Source organism: Notechis scutatus, chromosome 6, assembly GCF_049901735.1.
Source record: "Notechis scutatus isolate UNSWTSFEM ecotype Mainland chromosome 6, rNotScu1.2, whole genome shotgun sequence".
Classification (NCBI taxonomy): Eukaryota; Metazoa; Chordata; class Lepidosauria; order Squamata; family Elapidae; genus Notechis; species Notechis scutatus.
The window spans coordinates 8,957,628-8,978,013 of NC_142014.1; the positions used below are offsets into that span (position 1 = coordinate 8,957,628).

Here is a 20,386-nt window from a genome sequence, read left to right on the forward strand (position 1 = left end):
AGGGGCACCTGTGGCGGTCCAGGCATGGCTGGGGTGATCCTTCCTTCCTTCCTTCCTTCCTTCCTTCCTTCCTTCCTTCCTTCCTTCCTTCCTTCCTTCCTTCCTTCCTTCCTTCCTTCCTTCCTTCCTTCCTTCCTTGTCTTTCCTCTTTCCCTTTCTCATTCCATCTTGCATGGTCAAATGTAAAAAAGGGGAAACATTTCTCCTTTTGTTTTGTTTTGCTTTGTTACTTTGTTTTGCTAGCCCTCTGCCAGCGAAAACAGACACAGGCGAGTGGCATGTGGCCCCTGGGCTACATTTTCAACCGCAACAGCCTCCTGCAGCCAGTGAAGACGGAGCTTGGGGGGGCCTCCCGGGCTCCGTTTTCACTGGCAGAGGCACCTTGGGCCGGTCCTTCACTGTTTTCAGGGTGGCCCCACGGGCCAGATCTAAGCACCCCATGGGCCAGATTCAGCCTCTTGGGCCTTAAGTTTGACACCCTTGACATAGATTGCCAAAGTGTGAACTATGATTCTCAATGACAACAGTATAGAAAACATTGTGAGAAACCTGGAAAAAAAAAAGCACCAAAGAAACCAAATGTATATTAAAACCAGGATCTTCATGTCAGGGTATAGGAAAAGGAATTCCGATCAAATTATATGACAAAGCTTAAAAAGAGATGCTGTTTTGGGGATTGGGATGTCAAACTACATAGCAAACCGAACTGTATGTTTCCTTACGGTTTAACAGAAAAAGTTTAGTTTCAATAACTGTCATCCTATAAGGCTACCATGTAATTGAGTTCAATTATTTCAAAATTCCTCTGAGAGGCAGTCCTTTCCCACTGAGATGTTCGTGCAGCCCGCAGAAAGATTTCAGCTCCCCTTATGCATGGAGGGAAATGCCTTGTAGGCCTGTAAGAACAGAATTGAAATCTTGAATTCCATGTTTCAAAAAAGAGGTAAATGTAGTAGTTTAACACGTGAAGCACATTGGTGTTCTTTTTTTATTGCATTTATTTTAAGACTCAAGGGATGGTTGTTTTCCAATCCAAAAATCATTTTAACTAGATAAGCAAGCCACTTTAAAAAGAGATCTTTTCTGATAAAATCGTTGGTTTGCAAGTCTTAGCAAACCAACAAGATCAGGGGTGTCAAACTGGATTTCTTGGAGGGCCAGATCAGCATTGTAGTTTTCCTCCATGGGGTGGATGTGAGAGGGGAGATAGGATGGACGCCCTCCTGTAGCACTCTGCCGGCCAAAACGGGATGTGGCCCTACCACAGCCTGTTTTTGCTAGCAGAGGCATCCCAGGCCAGTCTGATATTTCCAGACTGGCCCTGTGGCCCAGATCTAAACACCCTGCGGCTCTGGATCCAGTTCGTGGGCCTTGAGTTTGACACCCCTGGTCTAGACAATGTACTTTTCTTCTTATCCTTTTCCTATCTTCTTTAAAATAAGGAACAAGATTCATTAAATGAAACAAATATATATATATATATATATATATATATATATATATATATATATATATATATATATATATATATATATAATGTATATATATATATATATATATATATATATATATATATATATATATATATAAATTTGCAACGAATTCCTTGTTTTATTTGCTATCTCAGAGTTTATCTGCATGAAGTAAGGGAAGCCTTTTCAGTTAGATTATTTGCAATCTACCGTTTATGTATATTTTAAATTTTGATTTTTTTTACTCAGAGTAGATCATTGTGGCTTTCTATTTCTGCAATAAAAATGGACTTTAATTAATCACTCTCACTGCCTTCTCACCGCCACCATCCCAAACATAAAGATTTTTGCATGCATAGGAGTTGCTTTAAGATTAAAATGGTTTTGTGCTCTTACCAAATATAACACGCACACACACACACACACACACATATATATATATGTGTGTGTGTGTTTTCTTAAGTTTTCGCGGGTACTTACATGTATGGTATTCGGCTTTGTTCAGGTATTTTCCCACGTCATTATAGTTGTGCTTTTAAAGTTGTAGCAACGTTTCGGCAGAATCTCATCTGCCATCATCAATACAGAAGCCTGATGATGGCAGATGAGATTCTGCCAAAACGTTGCTACAACTTTAAAAGCACAACTATAATGACGTGAGAAAATACCCGAACAAAGCTGAATACCATATATATACATATACACCACAGTTGTTCAAATTTGGACTAAATTGATACCTTCTCTTTCTGGACCTTGGCAATTTTAAGATTTGTTAACTTCAAATTTCAGAATTTCCCAGCCACATGCACCCCTGTTCTAGACCAAACTCTTGGAGGATTTTTTAACCAATGGGTGAAATATTGAGTTTTTGTACTTCATCTGTTTAGGAAAGTATAATTTTTCCAGTCCAGTTTTGGTTGTTCGTTTCTCACTGTTTTGTGATACAAGTATCTTAAGACCTGATAGGACATTTGTTTTCATTTTAAAACATTTTATGTAATAAGCAAAGCAATATTTAAATAAAATTTGAAGCTGGCTCCAGTATGGTAACTCAATCCTGAAAAGTTAATAATGATAAAAAAAATGAATATTTCAGTGTAGATATATTGACCTCAAATAAGAAGGATTAGGCATATTTCATCTAGTCAGTCGTTGGCTTTTCTAGATACAAATGGCTCTGGAGAATGTAATTTAATGTGCTAGTAAAATTAAAATACTCCTTTCCGATCTTCACAAGTAAAATTAGGAACACAAGAGCTGTTGCTGCATGATTAGACAAATGAACCTTAATAAGGTGATCAAGATTATATATCCCTAGAACAAATGTCCATGTGCCTTAAATGGAATCAATTAAATTTAGCAGATTCTTGCTGTGCTTTGATAATTACCATTTTTTAAGCCAGCTTAATTATATTTTGCTATCATTACTCACCCATATAATTATAGTATGTTGGTATTTGCCAAATCTTTTAACGGAAGTTGTTTTATAGACCTATTTCTTCAGATGGGCCTTAGATGTTATACTGCCATCCACTTCTTGGGATTTCCATCATTTCTCAACCCTTTGCTCCTTCCTTTTTTAATTTTTTAAATTGACTTCTGTAACCCACAAATAATGAGGAAATGTGATAATAGAATGTAACATTATGAAAACATTTTTGGGATGTTTTTCATTGTTTTATTCATTGTTTTAACTGTTTTTTATTTTAAAATTGTAAGCCATCCAGAGTTACTTGACTTGGATAGGCAGCTATAGAAATCAATCAATGAAGTAAATAAATAAAACATCTTTAATGCCTTTCCTATGCTCCTTATCAGGAAATAATATGAAAATGTCTTAATAAGGCATGAGAAATTGGACTTAAAGAAAGTTTAACTTAAAGCTAACTGCATCCTGCCAGCATTTCAGAATATCCAGTTGATCCAAATCAGGTTCTCGGTATAATTTATGGAAGCCTAGTTAAGCCCCAAGTCATCTATTTTCCATTCTCTTGGTTGCAAGATAGAAAAATGGTCTGTAAAATAAAAATGTTGTTAATCAAGTTAGACTCTTTGGTCCATCTAGCTTAGTACTGGCTTTACTAGAAAATTTCAGTGCATTGTTTTTTTAATGCAGCTGTTTTTGGATTTATTAAACTAACCATACATGCCTATGGATTATTTTCATGTTCTTAAGTTCAGAGAATGGTGTGATGAGATTATTAAATGTGAACAGTCATCATAATTTTATTTTATATTTTCCATGTAAAATACCATGCCAAATACTAAATCTATGTATTTTCTTTCTTTCTTTGAAGTTGATGAAGGAATTCCCGCTTCTTAGCATGTTCAACATCCACGAAAATTTGCTAGAAGCTTTGCTGGAGTTACAAGCCTATGCAGATGTTCAAGCTGTTTTAGCAAAATATGATGGTAAGTGAAGTAGCTCTTTATATACCCTGATACTCTGTGCCTCTATGGGAGTCAAACAAAGGAGAGCAATGTCCTTTAACAAAATCATGTTTAAGGAGAGAAAGGTCCATGTTCTGATTTTCGTTTTATTTGCTTTGCAAGATGTTCTTAAGCAGTTATAGTAAGTTGTAGCTTCCAAATAATTCCATTTAATTTATGATACCTAGTTTTTAAATGTTGTAATAATGAAGGACAAACACTCCTTCCATTCATCATTTTATTTATTTCTTGATGAATTTCAGAGTTTTACTAACTCTTCTATGAGTTTGTGAGGTTTGTGACTTTGTACCTTTTTGCTTTACAAAAAGACCCTTTCTAATTTCATTAGAATTTAATGGTGAAGTGATAGGACCTAAGCAAGAACTGTTTCTTTCTTCCGTGTTTTCTTACTTTAGAAGTGCCACTCAAACTCTTGAAAACAGGTACAGGTAAAAGTTTTCAGGAAGCCTTGGAGGGAGGAAATAAGACTTGCCTAAGTGAGTCATTTTCTTCTAGCAATAGCAGTTTGATATTGCAGCCACCAAAATTGCTAACTGCAGAAGCTATACGTGTGGAATCTAAGATGGCTTCTGACCAGAACCATTTCTCTTTCTGTTGTATTCTTCCTGGAGTGCTAATTTTTGAAGCACATCTAAAATAAACCCGCTTTTTAAAACTTGAAATTATCCATTTTTATACTAAGCCACCCATCAATCTTTTGCTATTGGATGAAACATAAATGAGGTTTCTGAGCAGTATGTAAATTAGCACATTCTTCCTTATCTTTATTACCAGTGTTGGATCAGTACTTCAATCCACAGACTTTTACAAAGCAGCAGACTGTGACACACTTTGTGTGAACTGCCACAAGCTTCAATAAGTAGAAAAAAAATTTGCTGTGTGCATTCTGAGAAATCTTAACTGCTGTATGTCACTTAGGAGCTCTAGGAAAAGAGATCCCCCATATGCCACTTCTATATTTGCTGTCCCATTTGATTATTTTACATTCTATAATTTGTAAAAAAAACAATAAAGAATTTGCACCATTTAACTTCTTTTTCTTTGTGTTTCCTCTTTTCCTTTCTCCGTTCCTGTTTCTTCTTGGATGCTCAAATGCAAAAGGGGAAAGAGACATCTCTCCTTTTGTTTTGTTTTGCTTTCAGTTTGTTTTGCTAGCCCTCTGCCAGTGAAAATGAAGCCTCTGGGCCCCGTTTTTGGCCACGACAGCCTTCTGCAGCCCCTGCCAGTGAAAATGGTGGCCCCATTTCAGCTGCAATGGAAAAATGGAGCTTTGTTTTCACTGGCAGCAGGCTGCAGGAGGCTGTTGCGGCAGAAACTGCAGTCTAGAACAGCCATGTGTGGCCCTCCCAAGCTCTGTTTTCTCTGGCAGACCCACCACGAGCCAGTCCTTTGCTGTTTCCAGGGTGGCCCCACAGGCCAGATTTAAGTACCCCACGGGCCTTGTGTTTGACACCCCTCCACTAGTGGGAATTGCATTTTGATAAATACCCCTCATGTGAACCAGGGCCCTTTGAAAATGGACATTCTTCTACACAACTTGTCCTCAGAATTTCAGATAGGTCCCACTAGAACAAAAAATTGGGAGGAGGGCCCTGCCTAACAGGAGGGCCCTGCCTTCAGTTGTCTTCATACATATATTTTGTTTTACTGTTGAAGGATTTTAACTGCCTATATTCTCAAGGACATTGCTTTTATAACAAAAATATTCTAGGAAAAAAGAATTTCTGGCTTTTTGGGTAGCAAAAGGGAGGAAGATAAACAAACTAATGGAGTGGATTACACAGAATGCTAAAGTGACAATTGGTGAACTACAAAACCTTAATTATGTTTCTAGTAACAGTAAATATCTTATTGTTGGCATTGCTTCCCTGTTGATCTTGACTTGTTGCCAGGTGCACCATATAAATGGACTATATAATCACATACAATTTGTTTATAATAGGGTACTTGCTTGTTCTTTGCAGCAAAATCAAAACAGTGGACTAGAAGCGTCAGATTTAGTAAACTCTGATTTTAAAATTTAATAAATTCATGCTACCTATTTATTTCATGGGTTTGCAAGCCATTTTTATTCATAGACAGCTCTGAGGACATATACTCCAATTATATAATAAAGATCACCATATCTTACAGTTGCAATATGAATAGTTAATATGCTGCAAAACAACCTCCTATCATCACCATTTTAATCACAATGCCACTATCTCAATAAGCAAGAGTTGAGAGTTGAAGAAGACTTCCAGGTTGTAGAGTAATTTAAAACGAGGGAACCAATCCAATCCATGACTAATGGCTCATTGACCTCTGAACCTATGGCATCTCCATCTTGCAGGAAGTAACCCAGAATCTGTTCATTCCTATCCAGATCCTGACAATCCCATATATTCTGTTTGGCCTGAAATTGAGATGAGCAATGGGTATCATGATATTTCACCCTGTGTTGATGAATCACTTGCCACTGCTGCTTAAACTATGGAGCAGAGAAAGTTACATACTTTCAGTACCTTTTAGACTTGACCTCTCCCTTCCCATCACTACCAACTGAAACAGGTCCCAGATAAACTATAACACTATGCTTCCTTTTCTACTCCCAGAGACAGTTCAAAATGATTTTGTAATGGATGTGACAAAACGCAACTGTGAGGTTGAAGAGGATTGGAATCTTGCTATATATCACCCATTAGAACAATTTGTGCATTCTTGGTAAGATATCCTAGCATGAAACTCATCTAAAAAGGGTCCAAATACAGAAGCGTACATTATGCTAATCTTAAAGGAAGAGGCAGATAACCAGCAAATCAAAAACTACAGACCTATCTCGCTACTAAATTCTGACTATAAAATATTTGCCACTATAATTGCAGAAAGAACCAAACAATTATTAAGCGAAATTATAAATGTAGACCAAAACGGGTTTCTACCAAAAAGACAGTTGAGAAATAACACTGGAATGATTATGAATGTACTGGAATTTTACGAAGCTCACCCAGTGAAACAAGCTGTGCTGATATTTCTGGACGCCCAAAAAGCATTTGATAATTTAAATTGGTGGTTTCTTATTCACCAACTAAATCAGAGGTGGTATTCAGCAGGTTCTGACCAGTTCTGGAGAACCGGTAGCGGAAATTTGAGTAGTTCAGAGAACCAGCAAATCCCACCTCTGACTGGAGATTTTATAGTATCCTTCCCCTGCCACGCGCCCCCAAGCCACGCCCACAGAACCGGTAGTAAAAAAATTTGAATCCCACCACTGAACTAAACACTATGAATTTTGGGGAAAAATTTGTGGGGATGATAAGCGTAATTTACTCCACCCAAACAGCAAAAATAGTAATAAATGGGGAATTAACAGAAAAAAATATAACCAAAGGTGTAAGACAGGAATGGCCACTTTTGCCCCTATTATGTATACTATTGCTAGAAGTATTATATCACACATTAGACATAAAAGGCCTAAAAATAAAAGAGGAAGTATACAAAGTCCAGGCCTTTGCAGATGATTTGCTATTTATTATAGAGGAATTTCTAGAAACAGGGAATAAATTAATACAAAAAATAGAAAAATTTGGCAAAGTAGCAGTAAATAAAGATAAGACAAAAATAATAACCAAAAATCTCACCCATAATACGTAAAAAGATCTAAAGGAAAAATTGGAAATACAGATAGTTAAGAAAGTAAAATATCTTGGAATTTGGCTGACAGCAAAATGTTCATCAATAAAAGAAGATAGTTATAACAAACTGCTATTACAAATAAAAAAAGATTTGGACAATTGGGGGAAATTACAACTATCACAGAAGAATTGCTACACTCAAAATGAATATCCTACCCAAAATTTTATTTCTTTTTCAAACAGCACTGATAAAATTAGAAAAGAAATTCTTCAAAGAACTGAATAAAATAATAATGAAATTTGTTTGGCTAGGGAAAAAAAACACGAATAAAATTAAAATTATTACAAGATAGTAGACATAAGGGAGGCTTTGGGCTCCCCGATTGGGAATTATACTACTAAGCAGCAGCATAACATGGATAATCTAAAACATTTAAAATATTAGGTCTATCAGATTATAGGCAACCACTTGATGGCAGCAAAAAGAGATTGAAACCCCAATTTTGCTTAGTTTTTATAGGTCATACGATTTTTTTGCAGTCCAGATATCAGTATAAGAGTTGTGTAGGATGAATATAAAGTTACAACAGATGTTGCTTCTGGTGTCTCTGATACAACATTCCAACTGCAAAGAATTCAAATTCAGCGTTTTGTTTACTACGATGGCCAGCCAGTAAAAAAGACCAGAAGAGTTCCCTCATTTTATTTTTTTCTCAGCAGCTAATGTTCAGAAATGTATAAATCAGTTATTTCTGATCTCTGATTCAACAAAGAACAGTTTTTTCCTCACCCCATTTGCAAAGTGGACCACCATCTATACCTGGGGGGGTGGGGTCAAACTCAATTTCATTGAGGGCCGCATTAGACCCCAGGGGGCGCAGGGTGGATGTGGCCAGCTCGACATCACTCGACATCACTCGTGTCAGGGGCACCTGTGGTGGCCCAAGGGCTCTGCTAGTGAAAACAGGCTTCCAAGCTCCATTTTAGTCTGTGCCGGTCTCCTACAACCCTCTGCCAATGAAAAGGGAGCTTTTTGCCCGCGGCCCTCCCGAGCTCCGTTTTCACTGGCAGAGGCACTACAGGCTGGTCCTTGGCTGTTTCCAGGGTGGCCTCGCGGGCCAGATCTAAGCACTCTGTGGGCTGTTTCCAGGGTGGCCCACAGGCCTTGAGTTTGACACCCCTAATCTATATGTTGTGCAAAAATATGCAGGTTTCAGCAATCTGGTGTCCCAGATTAAAATTATTACAATGCATAAATGTATATAATGCTTGGTTTGCAAATAGAATAAATAAGAAAATTAACTTTGGATGTGTATTTTTGAATATCAGTGAATCATTTTTTTCATGGAGTCTTGAAAACCTAAAACTTGACTGGGTATTTGCTTGTTTGCTTAGTGAGGCAGGTGAGGGTGCTCATCAGGTTACTGAATGTAGTTCAGACACTGTTCTATTAAATGTCAAGGGATGCCATAGAGTAGGCTGTTTTGTGTAATGTTTGGTAGCGTTGGCTATGGGATTTGAATTCTGAACCAGGAAACTATTTGCTTCTTCTCTCTGTTTCTTTATTTTTATCTTTTGTGTTTGCCTGACTTTTAGGAATTTGATGATGGTAAATGGCCATTTGTCTTGTCTACTTGCTGTGAATATGAAAAGAGCAGAATATCAATTGGTTAAATAAATAATAAGGGCAGCAGCAGTGAAGTTACAGCAGTTTGGATGCACGAATTGGATGGTTTGATTCAAAGACCAAATCTTCTAAGTACCAATGGTTTGAGATTGATTAAGCACATTCTATTTTGGTAAATGGGAAAGAGGTCTATTGATTGACTTCTGCTTGCTTCTCTGGCTGTTTTTTCCCCCCACTTTTGTCTCTGGAGATATCTGCACATGCCCCACAGATGCCAACAAGCTTTAAAGTACATTACTCCTCTTAAATTCCAAAATAACCTTAAGAACAGTTTACTAATGGAGACTATACTTAAACCACAATCATGCTAAATATATTACATTTTTTCTGTGAATTTATATATAATTTCATAAGATGGAGAAGGATATGCATCTTAGTTTAAAGAAGTCATAGATGAAGGAATCTGAGCCCTTATCCACCTAACCTAGGCATGGATTGTTGCTTCAAGTTATTCTTCCAACTTCCAGTGTCTTGAGTCATCCCTGGGAAGAATGACCAAGGATAGAGAAACCAAAGAATGGAAACCTTAGCTTTATATATCAATGTACACTGGTTCGTGTACACTGTTGATATTTCAAGTAGGCTACAGTACGTTATATAGAAAGATACCACATGCAGGAGCAACAAACATTTATTACCTAGTGTCTTTCATCCATAAGGCATCTGAAAATTGTGGATTCATGTTATGGAAAGATAAATACAATGCTGCAGCATTCCCAAATTTGGTGTTTTCCTTTGCCTGCACTGGATGGAAATTGTGTGCTCTGTGTTGAGGAAGACTGGAATGGTAACTGGTTACTGGATAAGCATTATTTATAAATCAACAAACTGTGTAATTTTTAAAAAGTACCTGGCAAAATATATTCATACTACGTACCTTAGCATTTAGTAAGGTCCAGCTCTGTGCCTGCTATATGTTGTTTGATGAGAGTTTTGGCCCAATCATGTCCTACACCAGGGCTATCAAACTCACATCGTCACGGTGGTGTCACATGATGTATTGGAACTTTTTTCCCTTTTGCTAAACCGGGCGTGGCCAGTGCATGATGCATCTGGCCCGTGGGCCAGGAGTTTGACAGCCTTGTCCGATACCGAGTAGAAGACCTGGAGAAACCCCCAAATAGGTGATTTTAGATGTCTCAGTCTTTTTCCATGTGGACTGAAAAAAATTCCTCATAGTTAGTGGGGCAAGGCCATGAGGAAAAATCGATCTTATAAGCCAGCAGTTGATATGGTTGCCCACACTCCGGCCTCTACTTTCAAGAGGCCTGTCTTTAGCCTCAAGGTAGCATTAGAAATACATTTTGGAGCTTGAAGAACTGATCTTAGGAATTTGGACTTGACAAGTTCTACTGGTGCAAAATTAGAAAAGGGACCCAGCTGGTGGTGCTATTGGCTTGACTTTAAATAATTTGAATGCTGTAGAAATGTCATGGTCACCTCTTTTCCTGAAGAATTTAAACATAGTAGGTGAACTCCTTTTAAGCATTATCAGCAATATAGTCGCCATAGGGATTCTCAGTATTGTCAGAATGTAGGGCTAAACCCAGATTTCCAAAACAGGAAACCTGCTCAAATTTATTGCCATCCATCCTCCAAGAGTGATTTTGGGGCCTTTTAGGCAAATGCCATGATTTTGATTTTCTGATAGTTCACAATAGATGTTCCCATTTCATCGAATTAACTTCTACTGAGTATTGATAGCTGTCTATGTCTTATTCTTTATCCTTTTTTATTTTCTTTAGCTGTCCACTTGAAATGATCCCTCCTCAGTGCAGACATGGAAGAATCATATATTCTTATGTTTCTTTTCTTTCCAACAGATATAAGTTTACCAAAATCAGCAACAATATGCTACACAGCTGCCCTTCTCAAAGCCAGAGCTGTCTCTGACAAGTAAGTCTTTAAGAATTCCTGCCTGCTCAAATTTTACTTGTTAAATATGGCAAAATATTTTTCATAGTTGAAGATTATTCATCCTGGCAGGAAAGCATTAAGCCTGTCATAAGTCTGCAATATACTACCGTGTTTCTCATATAATAAGGCCGGGTCTTATTTTTTTTTTGAGCCCCGAAAAAACGGCTAGGCCGTCTTTTCGGGGGTGACTTAATTCCCCCTCCCTTGCATCTTTGGGTGGGCAGGTGGCGACGGCTTGGATGTTGACCTCGGCATTGGTGGGGCACTTCGTATTGGGGTCAACGCAGGCAGCACCATATCTGGGTGTGCAACAAAAGTACTTCCTAACGGCAAGCCCCCCCACCAATCCTCCCCATTTCGCATGTTTTAATATAGGCCTTAATTTGGGGGGAGGGGCTTAATTTCATTTCATGCCTATAAAACATGCTGGGACTTCCTATTGGGGGAGGCCGTATTATTGGAGAAACAGGGTACCAAGAATGGATACAATGAATTTCCATATTGTTTAATTGGGAAAAAACACACACACCAGTTAGCTGCTTTCTTTCTGCAAGCAACAGAATTTTGAATGCTATAAATGTCATTCTGGCAATGTAGTTTTACCAGCAGAACAATAAACGTGGTGTTGGACTGGGAAGGGGCTAAACTTTATGTGAGGCAGATAGACCAGGTGCTTACTGCATAAGAATTCCTGGCAGGCAAACGATGTCCTTTTAACTTGTATGTAAAAAACATAATTGTGTGCAGCTCTGAAAGGTATCTGGCCCTGTCATATGGTTGCTGTCGAAGCACAGCACCGGACCCGAGCCAGGGTCTGATCAGAGGTGGAAGTGAGCCAATCCCAAGCAGTAGACATCCCGCCGTTGCCATGCTTTCTGAATTCAGCCGAGTGGGTGTGGAGCAGGCCGCATGGGAAAGTCGGCTTTCCTTCCTGCTTTTTTTTCCAGAGAGTTTGCTATTGTAGCGTAATGTGCACTTCAAGACCTGAGTAATTTTTTTTTTTCCTTTCATTCTTTTTTTGTCCTGTAGATCGCCAGTACCAACTGCAACATCTTTCCGCCCTACACAGCGACTCCAGCTTGGGAGGGCAGGGCTAGGTTTGTCACAGCTTTCCCTGTGGTGGCTGCCTGCCAAGTACAGCTATGGAGTTAGCCGTGGGGTGTAAGGTGAGAAAGAGATTGCATGGTCTGGGTATTTTTCTCCCCATCTTCCACTCTCTGGGGCAGATCATATTTGCCCTCAGTTTGGGTACACGGTCAGGAATGGATGCAGCTGGGGACAGCTCTCCTGCTACTGCTGCTGCACCAGGCTTTCAACTCAACTTGTCTCAACGGCATTGGGTTGAGAAGTCCCGAAGCCATCCTAAAATGTAATTTATCAATTGACTGGGTTTTCCCCCTCCCCCCACTTACATCTTCCCACGCCCCGCTCCAGCCCGGAGATTTTAAAAGCAAACACATAGAATAAATATAGATTAGCAGGCAGACAGAAATAGAACGTGGACTGCTTGAACATGATCAAGATAAATTTCAAACAAGCTTTTGACTTCTGCTGGGATTTTTAATATCTCTATAATTTAGATGTTTGGATGTTTGTTTGTTTTGCCATGGAGGTTTGGTAAGAGCTAAGACCCTTTTGACTTAGTTCTTCCTTTTTTGCTTCTTTGCGACGCCAAAATTCATCTGCATGCTTCTCTTCTCTTCGTTCTGTATAGATTTTCTCCAGAGGCAGCTTCAAGAAGAGGTCTCAGCACAGCAGAAATGAATGCAGTGGAAGCTATTCATAGAGCAGTAGAATTTAATCCACATGTGCCAAAAGTGAGTTGTTATGAATCTCTAGTACTATTTGGTATAAGAATCAAAATGAATTTAAGTAAGCAACTTATATGTCAAATGGTGTCTTCTCCTATGAAAAAAAAATCCCATCCAGTCACTTAAAACAAAATTCTCTTTTGCTTCCATCTTTGGTCATCTTTTCTTCTCATTCATAATTGATTTTATAAGTTTATAATACTAATAAGATTTAAAGAGTGCAATAGAGATAAGAAAATACAACCTGATAGTTGCATCCTATCATCCACCATTATTGAAAGTTAAAGTCGTAATAAGTAACTTTTCAGAGAGGAACTTTGGCAAAATAAGGAGGATGTAGCCAGGGAAAGATATGACTTTGTTTTAATAATCATAGGATCAGAAATGAAGTTTTATTTTAATTGCTCAAAATATTTTGGATTTGGAGGTGTTTAGAGGACTTTCAAGATCACAAATCTCTCCATTCTCAAGATTTTGGCATGAACTGGATTCCATCCTCTTTTGGATGGCTATTGTTACAGCTAAAATGTGAATTACTTTGTTTAATAAAGATTGTGTTTGTAGTAATAAAGCATTTATCTAATGTTTCTAGGTGAGATTTGCTTGATGCTGAAGTTTTTGCATTGGGCCAGCATGTGTAAACTCCCCTGCTTGACTTATATATTGTAAATAATCTCTGTGCGATTGTATTTTTTTTTCTTTTTCTTCTGTAATGCAAATCTGCCAGGTCTGTTTGTACCCTTGTTGCTCTGTTGCACGAATTACAGGTGCCCAAATCTTCCCACAGATCTTTTTCAACCTCAGGATCTATTTTTTGAATTTGAGTAATACTTCTTGGGTTCCTCCTCTTCTTTCAAACCTTTTATGGGACTTTCCTGCTTTAGCTATTAAGTCTTTTTATAAGGGATGACTAATCCTTTCCCCCCCCCATTTCCTTGTTCTTTTAATCAGAATGTAAAACTCCATTAGGTAGATTGTCAATTCAACTAGAATGTCAAAATGTTAATTTAAAACCTCTGCTTCATTATTCATGTTACATAAGTAAGAGTCAGAATTTCACAATGTGAGTTGTTCTGAATTTTACTTGTAAAGCTGTCCTTAAAAGGTTTGTTTGTTGTTCCTTTTATATGCCCTTATTCTTAACTTAGAAATTACTTGCATTTTCATGCTGGCCTTCATACTGCAAAAAGAAGAGGGAAATTTCTGTGCTTCATTAACACTATTTTTTTTTTTCTGTATTTGGTCCATAACATAGTTTAGAAGAAGACTCAAAACATGTCTTCTCACCCAGAACTTTTCAAGTTTTGTGCATGTTAATATGTCAGGTTATGTTAAGATATTACATCTCTATAAACCACCTGGTGCTGTGGGAATGAGTGACATACTGCATATTGTATATATAAGCAGCAAGTATACTATTTTATTAAATTTTAAAATCAATCATTATTAAACATTTCAACATTTTAATTTCTTATTAACTCTTAAACCATTCTAATTTTCTATTTCTAATACAAATTTAATAAAATATTAAAGGGAATGTTTAGAATATTGAGTTTTAATTAAAGAGTTTAATATGACTATGGTATTGACGTTATTATAAAACTATTATAGTAGCATTTGTTTTTTGAAAAGGCAATGGGAATGTTATAATTTAATATTTAGATTTATTATTTATCTATGTATTTAATCATTTTGGATTTATTACTCCGTTTTTATTATTATTAAAAAAAAAAAATAGTAGATAGAATGTACCAAGCAGAATCAGATTGGGTATTAGGTGTTATTTTAAATGTTAATCTAATTAATTTAGGGGAGGATAGAAAGGCATCATACTCTGATTAGTGATTTCAGGAGAAATTCTTTTTTTTTCATTATAAGGAATGAGATAGAGGGATAATAAAGAATGGGCAAAAGATACAAATATAATGATTTAAATTAAGATGGATTAAATAAGATAGAATTATGAAGAGTGAAATGTGTGGAGAAGTTTATATAGAAGATATAGAATGGTAAACAAAATAGGTAATGATATGTAAGATGAGCATGAATATAATTGAAGCCCATATAAAGTGAGGTACCTGGGGCCAAGTTACTTTCCTAAAAGATTTTTTATATGTTTGTTTGTTGTGTGTTTATGTATTTGAGAGTATTAATAAAACCTTGTAGAAATACAGAATGAGAATAATGGTAACCAAGTCAGAAAGAAATAGATGAAATAATAATAGCGAAATTGAATAAGAGTAAAGAGAAGTAAAGAGAAATTGGATAAGAGGTATTTGTATGCTCATATGGAAATGGCTTAAAATAGAATTGTATTGTATAAAATAAGGTTTTATCTGACTTGTAAAATTTATAATGGAAAAAGGTTCAAATATGTAATGGTTGATGATGATTTGTTTGTCTTTGAAATTAATAAAATTTGCTTAAAAAAAAAAAAGCAGCAAGTACACTGAGAATATGTGGTGAGAAGTCAAAGTTTGGAACCAGTTTGTAAGAGTATCCAAGGCCAGGCACTCTGAGAAAGAATGTGAATTATCTCAAAACATCTCAGCATTCTCAAAACTCATTAACGAGTTCTGATTGGCTGAAGACACGAGGTGGGGGGATTAGATTAGGGGAAACTTTTCTGTATTTTTTGATCACAGGAAACCCAGAGCTAGCCTGATTTTACTGCAGCCATGGTCCCTTGAGATTGTGAAAAAAGAAAGAGTCAGAAGAGAAGCCCACGTGACGTTCACCCATGGGAGCCATGGCATCTGCTGGCAGGAGACCTGGAGTAGATCTGGAAGAGTTGGAGGAAGAACCCATTGCAGGCGAGCTGGATTGAGAGGACTGGATGCTGGAGCAAGCCATAAAGTTCCTGAGGGGGCTTTTGGCAGCCTCAAAGCATAAGCCCTGGCCTTAGCACACCCTGCTAATCAACCAACTCCAGTTACAGTGAATGATGGAGCAACGGTGGCAGCAATGGGCGCCATAGCAGTGGCAGATGTTCTGGCATCTGACCCTGCAGCCTAGCCTGACCTGACTTTAGTAGCAGCAGCAGCAAGACACCAGCTCTGGGCATAAGGTTCAACAGAGTTTGTAAAGTTCTTCCTAGCACATGTCTGGAGATACATGTAAGAGTATGGTCCAAAAATAACCCATCAAAGAGGCCAAGGTGTGGTGTGTGACCATAGCATTGGAGGGGATAACAGCTGAATGGACCATCACCTTCACAATGATACCTCAGAACTGAGAAACTTGGGATTACTTCATGGCCGCCTTTGGAAGAGCTTCGAAGATTCCTTAGCCCCGTGATGGCAAACCTATGGCACATGTGTCGGAAGTGGCATGTGGAGCTATTTCTGCTGGCCCACAAGCTGTCGCCCCAGATCAGGTCCGCTGCGCATGCATGCGTGCCTCCCGCCAGCCAGCTGATTGTTAGGTATCTGCCATGCATGCGCAATGGCGGGGCACGGGGGGGTCACATGGGCCAGGGGGGGGGTCATGCATGCATTGTATTATGGGTGCAGGCATGCATGCGTGCGCACATGCGCACACATGTGCACTTTAGGCACGTGAGGATGAAAAGGTTATCCATCACTGCCTTAGCCAATTGAAAAGCCAGAGATCACATAAAAACCATCATCCAAGGGCACGGGGGAGAGGCCGAATACACCCAAGATTTTCATAACCTGGCCTGTTGACTGATTGGCGGGAAGATGGTTCAGATGCTTCTAAGAGGGGTTAAGCAACAAGGTCTACAACACCTGTACCTTCAGGAAACCTCCCCCCGCAACCTCCATGGCTGATATGTCCTAGCAGAAGTGGAAATTGACCTGGCTCAATCCAAATACTGGCTGAGCCATGGGTAGTGAACATCCCTCTTTGAAACAAAAGGCTCTGAAACTGTTGGCAGGCGAGCAGAGTCCATACCGATGATTTGCTGGTTGCTTCAGGTGCGGGAAGGAGAGGCACGGAGCTTCCAACTGCCGGGTTGCATACCCAACCCAGAAGGCAATTGTGAGTCTTGCCAAAAAAATTGGCAAAACCGCCAGAGAACCCACAAGACAGATCTGAAGGGTGTAGACCAGGGGTGTCCAACCTTGGCAACTTGAAGACTTGTGGACTTCAACTCCCAGAAGTCCACAAGTCTTCAAGTTGCCAAGGTTGGACACCCCTGGTGTAGAGGTTGTAGAGTGAACCCCATCCCCCAAGGTTGGTGAGAGAATTCCGACTGGCCCAGTGGACAGTCCAGCAGTAAACAAATAAACCTACAATGATGATCCTTGGTAAGTCACCCAGTCAACCCAGTGACCATCCTCATAGAACTGCTGGTTAAATCCTTGGGGTGCAAAGGGAATCTAAGAGACCTCTTGGACTTGGGGTGCACCAGATGTCTGGTTAACCTTTCCCTGGTTGAGAAACTGCAAATGAGATTCAGACAACTTAAAGTACCCATAAGGGGGATGAGTGGGAAACAGCTTTCAATTGCCACTTAGGACATTTCCAATTCTGAGTCCTCCCTTTTGGACTGCAAGGATCCCCTTTTGTGATCATGCAGCTGATAAACAAAGTGCTACATGAACACCTGCATAAGGGAGAGCTAGTTTACCTGGAGGATGTTTTAATCTACATTGAGACAATGGCAGAGCATGAAAAACTAGTCAGAGCTTTGAGCGGCAAAACTATACGCCAAGCTATCCAAATATAGATTTCACCAGAGTAAAATTGATTATCTGGGCTACCACATTTCCCATGAAGGGATAGAGTTGGACCCTGAGAAGGTGTGGGCAGTGCTCGAGTGGGCTCCTCCCTGCACCCAGAAGCAACTACAAAAGCTTCCTGGGATTTGCGAACTTTTACCACCAATTCATTCCCTCATTTGCCCAGATAGCCCTCCCCGTCATCAACCTGCTAAAGACAAAAGGGGAGAGAAAGCCTCAAGCCCAGCCAGCCACTTAAATGGACTATGGGATGTCAAGCCACATTCGGAAAGCTTTAGCACCTGTTCGCGGCGGAGCCAGTGCTGAAACATCCAGATCCCAATGTTCCCTTCATCATTCATGCTGACGCCAATGATATAGCAGCGGGCACGGTTCTTCTGCAGGAAAATGAGCAGGGGATCCTACAGTCATGCACCCACACTTCCATAAAAAGTTTAATGAGACAGAGTGGAGATAGGCGGTTTTGGAGAAGGAAGCCTATGTGATGCACTGGGCTCTCGTAACTTGGAGACATTTTCTAGCGGGAAAAAACAACCCATTTGAAGTATGGACTGACCATAAGAATCTGGAGGCTCTAACACCATCCTACCCCTGAATTTATGTCCCAAACAAGTACGTTGGGCTCAGTACTTTAACCGCTTCCTCCAGGTGGGGAAACCTTCCTAATAGATGCTTTTTCCAGGCTGCTGGAATACAATCGTTCAAAGCCGGAGGTGATTAGGGCAGTCCAGGCAAACGGTAGTCACTTCCCAGACACAGGCCAAAACAAAACCAGAAATAGCCAATGATCCAAAGGCAGTTTGGAGAAAAAGAAATGGTATCAAATGCATTAAGGGTGAATGTACAACGTAAGATGGTCTAGCTTGAGGAGGGTCCAAGCTATACATCCCAGAGTCAACGGTGAATGATTCTACAAAAAAGCTATGATTCAAAAGTGGTGGGACACTTCGGCTTCGTAAAAAGCCTACAGCTTATCCAGCGGCAATTTTGGTGGCCATCACTGAAGAAGGACATAGAGAGTTATGGAGCTAGCTGCCCTATCTGTGCCTCCGCCAAGAGGTGACAAGGGAAGACACCAGGGATTCTCCAGCCAGTAGCAGAACCTAAAAGCCCCATGGAAAGAGATATCGATGGACTTTATAGTAGGACTGTCTAAAAACTTGTGCAATACAGTAATTTGAATGATAACTGACTGGTTTTCCAAACAAGACCCTGTCAAAAAATCCCCTTCACTTGCACATTGGCTAAGCTTTTCGTGCAGCACGTCTACTGGCTGCATGGTGCTCTAGTAAGAATAATCTCAGATTGCAGGGTCCAGTTCATGTCATGGTTTTTGGCAGGACTTCCTAAACCTCTTGGGGACCAACTCAGGGGCTCAGGTCCTCACATCATCTGGCTACTAATAGTGCCTGTGAACATACAAATGGGGTCTTGGAGCAGTATCTCAGGTGTTACATTAATTACTAATTTGGAAGGCCTTTCATGAGAGTCACCTACAATAACTCAGGACACAATAGCATTCCATATGAAGTGGCCACAGGACAGGACTTTGTATCTATCCCTGATATTGTTTCAGCACATCCCCCACATCTGCATCACTAAAAGAGTGGGTCACCCAACTACAGAATCCCTGGCTGCTAGTGAGAAAAACTTTGGATGAAGCAACGGAAGCATATAAAACACAAGCGGATAAAAAGTGCATTAAGCCAAGGACTTTATAGTGGGAGATAAGGTCTATCTATCTACCAAATTTACAATCTAGAGAACCATCCAAAAAACTGGGGCCTAAATACGCCGGACCTTTCCCCATAAAAAGGATTATTAACCCGGGGACTGTGAAGCTTGAGCTGCCAAAAATGCTAGCCTGACTTTACTGCAGCTAACATTTTTTTTAAATAAAAGAACCTTTCGTTTCAACCAAATGGGAGTCAAGGGTCTTTCTTTCCTAAGGGATCAGATTGTGGGCAGATATGACAGTGTGCATAATTTTACCTTGATCTATATTTTGTAGAAAACTATTAACCCAATGTATGTTCTTGCAATGTCTTATATTATACCATTTCACACACTCCATTTATCAACTCAGTGCAAAAGTTTTTTTTGGATAATGCTTTGGATTTCAAACATAACTTTTTCTGTATCCTTTTAAGGAGATAGCTGTGTATTGTTTTCTGCTATCTGTAGAGTCTGAAGAATATGGTACTTGCAATTTGCTGGTATGTTTTAGCATTTATGATACATGAGCAATTTATTATCAAAAGCAATGGATAAAAATCTAGATTTAATAAAACTTTTACAGCTGAACAATATTCAGGGCTTGTGTGGTTGGGTTATAATGATCTTTTCCTTTTATATCTGGATAATGACTGTATGCTTCCTGTTTTTCTGTTGTAGTATCTTCTAGAAATGAAAAGCTTAATATTACCCCCTGAACATATTTTGAAGCGAGGTGACAGTGAAGCAATTGCGTATGCTTTCTTTCATCTTCAGCATTGGAAAAGAGTTGAGGGCGCTCTGAATCTCTTACATTGTACGTGGGAAGGCAGTAAGTAATTCACTTTCTTAGAAGCGCATGACAGGAAGCACGTGACTCCAGGGACAGACAGTCAGAAGTTCAAGAGCCAGTCATAAATTACTTTTTCAGTATAGTCATAACTTTGGTGACCAAATGAGTTGACAAACTATACACAATATAAGATTGATGTCATTTGGACAATAGAAAAATATT

At 39.1% G+C, this 20,386-nt stretch overlaps 1 protein-coding gene across 10 annotated transcripts in view; it reads left to right on the forward strand.

Annotated features, from left to right (window-relative positions):
- Positions 1–20,386, forward strand: part of ST7 (suppression of tumorigenicity 7) — a 123,147-nt gene that overhangs the window by 93,167 nt on the left and 9,594 nt on the right. For 5 of the 10 annotated variants that reach the window (XM_087969320.1, XM_087969326.1, XM_087969325.1 and 2 more), the window contains exons 9-12: positions 3,770–3,884; positions 11,048–11,120; positions 12,856–12,958; positions 20,053–20,203. In XM_087969320.1, the coding sequence (XP_087825446.1) occupies positions 3,770–3,884; positions 11,048–11,120; positions 12,856–12,958; positions 20,053–20,203 (442 nt within the window). Of the gene's footprint in view, positions 1–3,769; positions 3,885–4,318; positions 4,565–11,047; positions 11,121–12,855; positions 12,959–20,052; positions 20,204–20,386 lie in introns of those variants that run through there. The other 5 variants (XM_087969321.1, XM_087969327.1, XM_087969323.1 and 2 more) reach the window with 3 other exon arrangements.